The sequence below is a fragment of the Leuciscus leuciscus genome, assembly GCF_965113295.1.
Source record: "Leuciscus leuciscus genome assembly, chromosome: 16".
In the NCBI taxonomy this organism is placed as follows: domain Eukaryota; kingdom Metazoa; phylum Chordata; class Actinopteri; order Cypriniformes; family Leuciscidae; genus Leuciscus; species Leuciscus leuciscus.
The window spans coordinates 22,133,767-22,146,571 of record NC_138740.1 but is presented as its reverse complement, the minus strand read 5'-3'; the positions used below and the strand labels follow the sequence as shown (position 1 = coordinate 22,146,571).

Below are 12,805 nucleotides of genomic sequence, written 5' to 3'. Positions count from 1 at the left end.
AACTTCTGTTTGTGATCTGTACTGTTACCTGCCGTAAAATGTCCCATAAAACATTACTTGTTGGTCAGACAATCTCTTTGCCTAAGTGACAGGTCACTTGACCAGAAAAGACTGTGATTTGAACCAGGCTTGATGGTCTAGCTACACAACACTAGGCCAAAGTCATTTCTGCTCGGTCTCTCCATCCAGGCCTCAACAGGTGAATTGGGTGAGGATGGACGATGACGTGCCATCTCACGCAGTTATCACCGGCTCAGATCTCTTCATCGAGAACCTGAACAAGTCCTACAACGGCACTTACCGATGTGTGGCGTCCAACTCTGTGGGTGAAGCCTATGATGACTACATCCTTTTTGTGCGCGGTAAGTGCAAAGTGACCGACTAGTTTTGTCTCTTCGACCTCTTGCTCTTTCACTCACTTCACCGCTCCATCTGAGTCATGGGTCAATAACATTGATCTCAATGACATTTCCTTTCCTCTAGGACACGTTCTAATCTGACCATTTTCCTCTTGGAATTTACTTCTGATATCTTTTGCTGCACTAAGCCTGTGGTGAAATTGCTGTCGTCCATTTTCAGAGTGCAACAATGGACTCAGAGCTATTTTAAAAAGGATTTGTGCTGCAATGAGGATCTTTAAGTGAACAGATATACAGTTTATGTCAGTAGCGAGGGAGGCAAAGCCCAACTAATTCAGTTTCATTTCAAGTCATTTTATCAAATGAAACTGTGAATAAGCTTTAAAGAAGCCAACATTTTTGTTTCTGTGTGTCTGTGTGTGTGGGAACATTGCATGTTGTCGGTGGGTCGCCTCAGAAACTTGGCTTTGCCCGGGTTGTGCGTGTTCCAAAAACTTGCCCCAGCACGAAGTGCAAATGCGCCAGTAATTGCGACAGGCTTTTCACACGTTTCTCCCATGAGCAACTTGGCAGTCATTCCACGAGAAATTCATGACAGTTGAACCAACAGAATAGAAGAGAGAGTGACATAGCCACGTATGTTGCTGCAAGAGCTCAAATCCCTCCCCTATTAAAAACAGCATTGAAAATAACACTCTATCAGAATGTTTTATGACTTGATGCTGCTTTTAATATCTACACAATTCAACCACATATTTGACATTAGAATTGCTAATGCAGAAACAGGACTGCGCGACAGGGCTGTCACCATTTAATTTAGCATCATGCATCTCCATTGTGTTAACAGCGTGACACTATAATATATTCAACACACACATACATGTGCATTCATAAAGACAGGCGCTGGTGACATCTGGGTACTCTATATTCTTATAATTATTCTCCCACAAATTAATAGGATGACATCTGCGTATTACAAACACAGTGGCCCTGACACATTCAGCAAGACCCACAGCGCTTCTCGCATACTTGGCATATTACGCCGTTCTGTCGAGTCACTGTTCAATTAAACGCTCTACTTTACAGAGATGTTAAAGGGAAGGCAAAATGAGCATTTAGCAAGCTGTCTCAGTAAAGATACTTTTTCATACAGTCGGCATATATAATGCATGGCATATTGGAATGTATTTGTGAAGCTATTCATTCATGGCCTTATGTAACCACTATAAGGGTTGTTAGCACTTTCAGCACTCCTATATAATAATAAATCTGCAGATCTAGATGCAATTCAAGTGTCTAGTGGCACCATTCAATCATACACATCAACATAGTCCCAGCAATTCTCCTGCATGACTAGTTCCAGGAAGTCACGTGTGCACATGCGCATGCATATGTATTTTTTATTTATTTTTTACAACCATGCACATATTTGTTTTTAGTTGTTTCAAGAGCAGCTTCCAAGAGAAAAGATTCAGTTGGACTGACCAAATTTAGGCACGTGTATGCATGATTTATGCTTCAAAGGGGCAGATTTGCTAACAGCTTGCTCCAGCACAAACCCTCTTTTGGTGTTAAACTAGTGTCAGGATTTTTTGCATATGCTATAGGAGTTTCTCTTTCAGATGCAAAATGTATGGGAGAAGAGTATTTAAATGAATCATGCAAGGTAATTTACTAAGCTTTACGCTAGTCAATTTACTGGTATTTGTGCCATTATTTAACATTAATCTTAAACCAGATGCTAATTTGCACTGCTCTTGGTAGATTGCGTTGGTCATTATGGAAATGATCCGACTGCATCTGTGTTCTTTAATTTGCACGTCTTCAGTAGATCACGCGCAGAACTTTCCACTCCCATTGGCGCTTTTTTGGAAGTGCGCTCTCGCGCTAATTTGCCGTTTATTAAATCTGGCCCAAAGTTTAAGATAAGCAATTTTATTATCTACAAAATTTGATCAGTTTGTTTATTCATTTATTTATCAAAATCAACTTAAATATTTTTGCAACATTTTCAACTTTAATCAGTTTTTCAAAGACTTGAAAATGACACTTTATTTGTTTAATTGTCGAACATTTTATTTGTTTAATCATTCAAGTTATCGTAATCATGCAGCTTTAATTTAACATGAAATGTACTTTTAATTTTTTATCTTTATTTATGTAATTGGGTGTTTATAACCTGTGCCACCTCAGTTCAAAAGGGCATGACTCTTCTGTTCCACAGTGTCCGCTTGTGAATGAGCTAGAAAGCATTCAGCGCATTAGTTGATATAAGATTCTTGATTTCTGGTAGCAGAGCTTCCTGGGCCCTCGATAGACAGCCAGAACAGATGTACTGCAGAGGCAATTTTTCTCTAATGCGTTTGTTCCCCAACTGTTGTGAAGCTAAGTGATGGAGAACACTTGGAGGGTGGCTGGCACTAAACTGGTTATGGGGAAAAAATACATTCCCTGAGACACTTTTCCAAGGCCCCCATCCCAGCATGCCCCTGCGGGGGGAATGAGATCTAACACACCGGCCTGTAACAAGTTTACAGAGCGCCTCTAACCTAATAAAGACTACCTTTGCCTTCACAGCCCTGGCCTTTAATATTGCGCACTCCTCCTCTGCCTGTCACCCTCGCTCACGTTTCCTCTTCGTAACAATTCCTCCATGCTTAGAGGGCTTTCCTTTGGTATCTCACAGCCGCCCAGTAAAAATCGATCACGGCAATACACTTCCTTAACTGCGCTTAGAGTGCCATACTGAACCCAAACACAAACATGATTTTGTACTCTTGGTGGGTCAAGAATCAGGGTTCCCACAATAAAGTGTTTTCCAGGCCTGGAATTGTTTTTGTTTTTTTTTGTCTAATTATGTTCTGACCTAAAACATTTATTTGGCTAAATATTGTTCTTGGATAGAGTAAAACTTTTTAGCGAGTCAGTCTGATTTGTAGCGTTCTTTTTTTCGATGAATGTGTCAAATTTACTCACAGATCAGTCTGATTTTTAATGATTTTTAATCGTATCCAATATTCTCAAATGACCGAAAAGGTCTTGAAAAAGAGGTCAGAAAGTGTGGGACCCCTGAAGAGTGTGTTGTGGCCACAGAGTGCTTGTGGTTATGGAAATGTACATCTGATCACAGGCCAAAGTAAAGCATTGGGCTTTGCTTCCTCTGAGGGAATCCCCTGTGTGGTTGTGCAAATGGCAAGCATAAACAGATATTTGTTTTTGTGTAAACCTAAATCCTCAACCCTCACACAATGTAGATTCAACACAGCTTGCTGAAAAAACACATTGCATGGCGATTGATAAACAGCCTGATTTTGTGACAATCCTCAGACTTGTTTGAGGCACCTAATTGTCCCTTATATCCAACAACATGTGTAGCAGAAGACGAGTACTGAGAAAGAACAGCTGGAGGAACAGCAGTCTTTCTAGCAGTGCATGTAACTCGAGAAGATCCAGCCTCGGTCCAGTGAGCTCAACACATGTAGAGAAAAAAAATAAAAAATACAGTGCACTTCTGTCACTGTGGGTCCAATCCCATCCCTGCGCTGTAATAATGGAGCCGTAAATCACCTCTTTCATACTTTCCCTCAATTCTTAAAGCTTGCTAACTTTTATTCAATTTGTCACATCAGTGTTTCCCTCACAATTCATCATAATGGTGACGTGCACATTTAAAAGTCAGATTGCCCTGATAAATTTCGCTGCTGTCAAACACGGCCTCGTCAGCCGGCCGTTCAAAAATCTAGTCATCTGTGAATTCAGACATGCAAATATGCCGTATTAGAGTTGGCAATGTAAAACTGTCCTACTGGATGTGTGAAGATGAAAGTATGCATTGCAAATGATGTGCATGCTTTCGTATCTAAGCTCAAACTAGAACTTCTGAACTGTCATGCACATTGATGTATAAGTACGAAGTTTCATAAGCATGGATAATTTGTCTGAACTTTGTGAAAGAAATAACTATGCAACAGTTAGCAAGCAGCATGAACTGTGTATACCATTAGTGTGTGTGTGTTTGTATTATAATTATATAAAATTAATTAAATGATATTATATTATATAGAATATTATATTATTTATCCTAATCATGCAACTTTAATTCAATACAAAATTATATCTTCCCCCTTATTATTTAATTAATTAATTAATTAATTAATTAATTAATCATTATTATTATTATTATTATTCAAGTTGCATTCATAGAATTGACTTCAGAATCTAGTTTTTTTTAGTTAAAAAGTTGTTTTGGTTAACTTTTGAAAATTAAATTGGATTTTTTTCAAATTGTTTTAATATACTGTATAATAATAATAATAATTATTATTATTATTATTATTAATATGGTCATTCAGTTGATTCCAATTTATGTCTGCTCCACATTAGAAGAATAAAAAAATGTATATACTGTAGTATATTTACTACATCATAATACATTATTCACAGTAGGACACAGTCAACATTAAATGTAATGAATTGACTTCATTCATAAACAGGGATGCACAACTCTTTGTCTTTTATGGAATAGATGCTTGTTGCATGTTTTGTAGGAGTTTTCATACTGTTGGGTTGCTTTGTAATTATTGAGAAACATAAATCTCTCATAACATGGTTCAGCTGGAAGATTGGATGTGTGCTGTTTTTAAGTGCTTTCATGTCTCATGGCTCAAAGGCAGAGGAGCCTCTCCCATTCACACCCATTTCATCCTGTCTGCCAGAGTCATTAAAGGGTTAGTTCACCCAAAAATGAAAATTCTGTCAGTAATTACTCACCCTCATGTTGTTCCAACCCCGTAAGACTTTCGTTCATCTTCGGAACACAAATTAAGATATTTTTGATGAAGTCTGAGAGTTGGCTCACTCCTCCATAGGCTTCTAAGGGATCGAAACTTGCCGGCCCAGAAAAGTTAGTAAAGACATTGTTAAAATAGTCCAAGTGACTACAGTGGCTCAACCATACGTCACACGCATCACACACTTAACCAGCATCGGCCAATAGTGAGCCTACGTGGTGACGTACAACCCAGAAGCGTTGCGCTGTTACACTACGTGAATTCATTCAGGCCCACACAGACAAAAATGAATAGTTGAATAAAGTCGTTATTTTTGTTGTTTTTTGCGCACAAAAAGTATTCTTGTCGCTTGATAAACTTAAGGTTGAGCCACTGTAGTCACTTGGACTATTTTAACGATGTCTTTACTAACTTTTCTGGGCAGGCAAGTTTTGATCCCATAGAAGCCTATGGAGGAGTGAGCCAGCTCTCAGATTTAATAAAAAATATCTCAATTTGTGTTCCAAAGATGAACGAAAGCCATACGGGGTTGGAACAACATGAGGGTGAGTGATTACTGACAGAATTTTCATTTTTGGGTGAACTATCCCTTTAACAAGGGCCATCTCCTAGGCCCTCCCTTCATTAGCCTTTCATTGGAGTCAATCGTTTCAGTGCTGCCAGTGTCAGATTTGCAGGTACTTTTTATTTTACGCTGTTCACTCACCTCTCGTCCATTTATTCTACCGAGAGGAGGAATGTGTAGTCTATGGAGGAGGAATACACTCTGATTGAATTTATGCTATAGCAAGGAAATGGCACTTTTGCCATTTATTGATGTAATTAAACAGTAATATTAAACAGTTGGAAGGAATTCCACGCATATGCTTTTGCATATGTTTTCCCCCTCTAGATGTAGCATTTGATCGCTATTTCCGAATTTTTTGGATATTTAAATTTTTTTCCTTGATCATAGATACAATTATGATCGCTCTAATCAGTTCAGCCAGTGCAATTTTAGGATGTAAAAATAACTTTTTCAAATGATGTTTTTATTTATTTTTAGATAATTCTCCTTTTTCTTTCTTTTTTTGTTCAGTCATTTTTGTTATCTAGAGGAAATACAGTGTACAGTTTAAGGACCACTGTTTTAGTTGTTAGTGTGTTTTTGTGTGAGTTTATACTTGTGTTCCAAACATAAAGCTGCCATATTGCCCCAAATTATCATACGCATTACAATATTTGGGTTAAGCTCCCTCCCCTCCTCTTGCTAGTTTTGCTACAGCAAGCGAAAATCTCCTTGAACAAACACGCAAAGCTGCCTGATGACAGAAGGTTGCTGATGGGCAAATCAACAGCCCTGAGCGCCCATTGCTAATCACACTATTACTCATGTGTGTTTTTCCCTCTCCGTGTCGTTCCTGAATGACTGTTATCCGTTAGGAGTCCCAGGACATGCCAGGAAATGCCATGCCGATTAAAGTGCTCATCTAGTCAGCTCCTCGTATGTACCTCGCTCTCCTGATACCCTTCCATGTCTCTGCGAGCCACTCATGCGTTGGTCCGCATCTCATTTGGGAGATGCAGCGTTTTAGCAAGTGGCTCAGCAAGGGAGAGAGTAAAATATGAGTTCTCGTTCTAGCGTTAGCCTTTGCGCATCTGGGGAATCAGTGTAACCGGCAGTATTTTGCAGTGTCCTGGGTTTAATGAGCCTGCTACACACACATACAAGCCCCAGCCCGTCGCTATGATTCATAATGTGTCGTGATAAACACACGCTGGGATGACATGGCAGGTATGTGCTGTGAAAGTCAATAAGCCTTGATACACCAAGGCATCGGTTTGCCTTCTAAAAAGACATCCTCCGAAAAATGTACAAAAAATGGGCTGTTTCTAAACGCGGTGAGTTATAGATCCAATCGGCCTGCCAAGTTTTTAATGAGCTATTGACATCTGTGATCTCAAACATCTGTTGGGCATTCACAGTTCATAACGGTGTGGCGCCAATAAAGTTGCCACTCCGCTGAGTCGGATATTGTGCCGAGTTTAACCGAACGTGTGTTAAGTAGGGGTTTCACTTTCTCCTGTCTTTCTTTATTAAAACATTCATGTATCTGCTAGTTCATACAGCATTATGCTTCCCAGACTCAGCACACATTATTTAATGCAAATGTAGTCTATAGTGGACTATTGATCAAATGTGCTGCTGCTTGTAAAGTGAGCTCTATTGCTCTTCGTTAGACTGTATTTTCCATGCTTGACTGCTCTGAGTTTTCTTGGTCAGCTGTTTCCTTTCCCCTTTTTGCCTTAGGATATTAAGGATGACCAAGCGTGTCAAAATATTAAACATTTTAGTCCATGTACTTTTAGAGAGATGCATGATTGTGTTTAGATCCCGCACAATTTAGCAGGCTCACTCAGTCTGTTCGCTGGTATACAGGTGCAAATTCTTCATCTGCTGCAGGAGAAATCAACATGGCTCTGCACTTCTGGAAGATGTCTGGGAGAGAAATTTTCACCTAGCTGCGATTGCCTTGTGAATCAGTGTAGTTTGAGACAGGTAACAACTTACAGCTGACATCCTGTGATCCATTATGGTTTTTTATTGGCATGCCAAACATACAAATCTTTGAAAGTACCTTTTCCGTCAGAAAGTGCAGTAAAGCAGTCACATCTGCTCCTGTCTCTTAAAGAGATGGACAGAGTGCAGTGGGGTATGCTGTAGGTTTTTATTTTTATGAAGACTAAATGTGCTTGCTTTTTGTTTAATCATTTTATAGTTCATTATATAAATACCTTTCATACTTTTAGTAAATACAATATACAAATTACAGTAGCTTTCAAACGTTTGGGCTCAGTACGTTTTTTTTTTTTCTTATTTTTAAGAAATGAATAATACTTTCAGCAAGGATGATCAAAAGTGACAGTAAAGGCATTTACAATGTTACAAAAGTTTTGTATTTCAAATAAATGCTGCTCTTTTGAACTTTCTATTCATCAAAGAATCCTGAAAAAATATATATATATTACGGTTTCCACAAAAATGTTAAGCAGCACAACTGCTTTCAACATAATAAATGTTTCTTGAGCAACAAATCATACAACAAAGGATTTCTGAAGGATCATGTGACACTGAAGACTGGAGTAATAGTTATTTTAAGAATGTAATAGTATTTCACAATAATAAGAGATTGTATGCCCCTGTTAAAATAGTGCTATTAAATATTTATATTTGTGAAAGACTGGATCTTAATATTTAATTTAATTAGTCCCGAGTGTTATAGTGGTAAGGGCAAAAAATTTAATAGCATAATCACATATCAAATCAAAAATATCATTGCTGTTGTCAGGAATAATGTGTGTAAAGTCTCAGTGGGACCTGCATTATAATTATTTAAAATGGATGTAATGTTTATTTCTCTTCTTCTCCCCCAATTCAGTGATATTATTTGCATTACTAAAGAAAACATTTAGTATTTCATTACATACATGTACATGTATATGTCTGTGTGTGTTTTTTTGGTTTTTTGGGGGTTTTTTTTTATGAAGTGAAATGATCACATTTCTTTTGGACCAAGGTAAATGTAATCCTGAGTTATATTACTCATATTAATCACACCAAATATGTTCCCATGCACGTCTACTAATACATTTAATTTCAGTCTGACTAAAAAAATGTTTTTATCTTTTTAAAACGTCATGCGAACACTTTAGTCCGGTGTGAGACAATTAAACATTGTGAGTATATATTTGGACAGACCGTGAAATGGTATTACAACTGCACATCTATCGGCTGTTAATTTAACAGGGGTAAATATGGCCTTAGCAAGTGTTTAGTGCAGAGTTAAAAGGCCTGTAGTGTGGCATGACACTCAATACATAGCTGCCATTTTCTGAGTGATCCGTGTATCAGCAGAGGAGATGGAGGCAGAGTTCCTCTCTGCCCGCGCTTCATCCTGCTGGATGTTTATCATTAGAGAGTGGAAGCGTTTCTGGGCTCCCACCGAGCTCTTTTGATGGAGCACAGACAACAAAGTGGGGAGGGGAGACAGCCGACCAATCTCCCCCACCACAGATGTTAACACAGTGGTATCTGTCTGGACGCGCTGGGCAAACAGTGGCGCGGGCTGCGTCACTTTACACGCCTGTTATCTCCCATGCCCGCACGCCCTCCTTTCCCATTCCTCATTTCATTAATGTTTGCCTGTTTGTCTCTCCGTGAAAAATCCTGATCACCCCACGCGCCGGACTGGCTAACGCTCCCGCTGGGTTAACTCGCCGACATCAAACACGCTAAGCCTGTCACGACCGCCGCTGCTGTCTCTGGGTTCTATCAATATTGCGTCCAGCACTCCACACTACAAATTGCTAAATCAGAAGCAACATTAGTGGATAAAAGGGGGGAAAGCGGCTAATGAAGTGTGAAAATGCAAAAAACAAACAGGAGAATGTATGCCAGGACCCCTTCTGTGTGTCATCGCTATGGTCATTTGTTAGCATGGACATTTTTAAATGCATAACCATCTGCATTTAATGTTTTCCTTCATTTCTAATCATTCCCTCATGTCATCATTTCATTTTTGTTCAGTTTCTTTTAATTGTTGTTAAATGCTGTTTTATTCTATTTCCCAAACATTAAATCAGCAGTAAATGTTCACACACACAAGAATATGTCACCACAGTACTATTCCCACAGTTACATTGTCTAATGACTTCTTCACCAGAGAGTAATATTTCATTTTGTACAGTAGTTATGCTTGATAATTCACTAGTAGTTTATAGACTAATTTGCCATCTGTGGAGTAAAGCTACACATAATACACATAATACACAAATCAGTCTCTCATTGTTGTTGATTTGATCATGTTTGGTTTCGTTTTTTCCTGATTTTCCCCGTATGTCATGTTTTTTTTGTTGTGTTTTTCCATCTAGATGCCCTTACCACAACCCCTAAACCCACAACCACCACCACCACCACCACCACCTCCGCCACAACCTCCCCTCCAGACATCATACAAGGTATGGTATGACCTCCATCCACCTGCTCAACCTGAGTGTGTTTGTGTGTGCATGTGGATGACAGAGAAAAAGAGAGAGACGGATAGACCGCCAGCAGCTAGCCAGGCCTGATAAGATTCTCTCGCTGATTATGAGAGGACCGTGTCCCATATGAGACCAGGCCAGGGCTGGGCCGACTAGCAGCTCTGTCGGTGCCACATGTCAGAGCTGGCTCTCTTCACAATTCTCTCAAATTTTAGCCCGGTTCGCTCCTTTAGCGGCCTAATCTTATCAGGATCTGGCGCTGTATCCAGGCCTGTCTGGTGCAGGGATTACAGAACCCCCTTTATGTTTCCTGTGGGCTGACAATGACGGCAGAGTCTTTGTGGCCAAGAGGAACCAGGATCAAGCATGTACATGTTTGGATTTCTCATTTACCGAGCCAACTACATCCGACTGCACAGGGATAATGATACAGAAATCATGTTTTTTTGTGCTTGTTTCATTATATCAAATCGCTGTCCATGCTACTCTTTTTATTATTCAATCTGGTATCCAGTAGTGTATTATCAGATTTAGTTTTTTTTTTTATCCAAAGCAACTTAAGGTGTTTTCAGGGTGTCTTTTATCAGTATGTGTTCCCTGGGAACCTTGGTGTTATAGCGCCACGCAACCCAAATTGATTGTCTCCTAAATTTAATGTTTTTGGTGTAAAACATGGTACAGGTACAAGTAGTCCCTCATTCTCTAATAATCACAAACTTCTGGGGCCAGTTGCATAGCTACTATAAGTGTTCTAGTCAAGACCACCTAAACCGAGGGCAAGACAAAAGAGCAGTGTGTGTTGAGACCAAGACTTTGAGGGATTGAGACCAAGACAAGACAAAGGCAGGGCGAGACTGAGTCAAGGCCAAGACCAGACCAGCACTCCTTAAATTAATCTAAAAGAACCACATTAACTTGAAATGTCTTATATTTAATACAGTTAGAAGAATAAGACACTATAGAGCTGTTAATAATCGAATGAAATCACTAACAGCAAAATTAATCTTTGCACTGCAGAGGTTGCATAGAAACAGCATCTGAATTGGTAGATTCCATTGAATTGCAAATAAAATTTTGTTTAATGAACATTTGTACAAAATCAAATATTTTGTTTGCAATCGTGCTAATATTTGTGAGAACAGCTCTCTTGTTCTTGTGATAATGCTTCATCATATAATGTCATAATATTGAAAAAGATCTCATACATGTACTTTTTTTGCAATCACATCTCAAATTTTTTGGGCGTTTGTATTTAATTTGACAATCCCTCATTGATTTCTGACCCAGCACAACAGTAACAAAAGAAATCATATTAGCATGATTGCTTTTGAAGCAAGAGGTTTTACATCCAATCACATTAATGATGTTCACAAATAAATCAGAAAAAGCACCAGCATTTTAGTGAAATCCCACATTTGTGGTCTTGAGATAAAATCTGAGTTCTCTTAGCCTGAGATCGAGACAAGACAGAGTACAAATGTGGTCGAAACAAGATCAAGACCTTTGAAAGACTTTGAGAGACCAAGACAGGTCTTGAGTACTATAACACTAACTACTATGTTAAGACTGTGTTTTAAGAACTATTCTGTCCAGCTAGCAGTCTTACTTTTCAGATTCAAATTAGACCCATATACCTTTTTTATGTAACTGACTTTAAAAAGTTAAGAAAAAATTCAGTGACTTGCAAGACTAGTCTAAGCAGTTTATGCAACCGGCTGATCTAAGGGTGCTTTCACACGGCGGTCCGAATCGAAGTGCGATTGTTCCTGGCACCTCCCTGCAGCGTTGACCTGGTTTCACACTCACTTGATTCTATCGAATCCTGGTGCCTTTGCATTCGTCTTACATCATCACAAACATGCACGCCGCATGGGATAAAACAAAACTCGGGTTTTGTGCCATTATGCACAGAACAGTGACGCAACGACACTTCCGTCTACTGTTTGTGCGTAAAATTGCAAACAAACTCTTTTGAAGAGACAGCTGATTACGAGCCATTCATTTGCAAGTCAGTTTTACTTTGCTCTATTGCTAGAACATGTTAATGTTATTCTTGAAACGTTAACTTCTTTAATATTTATATTACTTGCAACATTGTTTTTGAAAGAAGTTTCTTATTCGCTGCGTTTATTTGCTAAATTGATATACTGGTATATCAATTTATTATAGTAGTCAACATTTGAAGTGGATCAAAAAAGTTCATCAAAGTTGTCCTAAGACAAGAATGGGTATTGTTCATAATTCATGTATAACTTTGAAAGTTTTTGATCCACTTCAAATGTTGACTACTGTAAATAAATCATATATAATATTATAATATTTTTGTGGAAACCGTGATGGACATAAAATGGACATAACCTGCAGGACTTGTGCTTCATTTAACAGCATCTAAATAGTTTATGCGTTGATTAAAAAAAGACAGATGCATGACTGGGGGAACAAATCTATGCATATGGCCAGGCCACGGACCACACTTAGAAAACCGGGCGTACGGCCACAACGTTGTAGCTACAATTAACTCTTTTTTTTTGTTCTGTTTTTTTTTTTTGCACCGGGTTCGTCTGAACCTGCTTGTTTTAAAATTGAGTAAACTCCGATTGTAAGGCCGGCTCTGTTGCCGAACGATACCAATGC

The 12,805-nt window shown here is 38.8% G+C and overlaps 1 protein-coding gene across 3 annotated transcripts in view; it reads left to right on the top strand.

Moving 5' to 3' along the window:
* cadm1a (cell adhesion molecule 1a) overlaps positions 1-12,805 on the top strand; it is a 269,832-nt gene that overhangs the window by 223,975 nt on the left and 33,052 nt on the right. For all 3 annotated transcript variants that reach the window (XM_082141148.1, XM_082141149.1, XM_082141147.1), the window contains 2 exons: positions 190-362; positions 10,061-10,147. In XM_082141148.1, the coding sequence (XP_081997274.1) occupies positions 190-362; positions 10,061-10,147 (260 nt within the window). The remainder of the gene's footprint in view (positions 1-189; positions 363-10,060; positions 10,148-12,805) is intronic.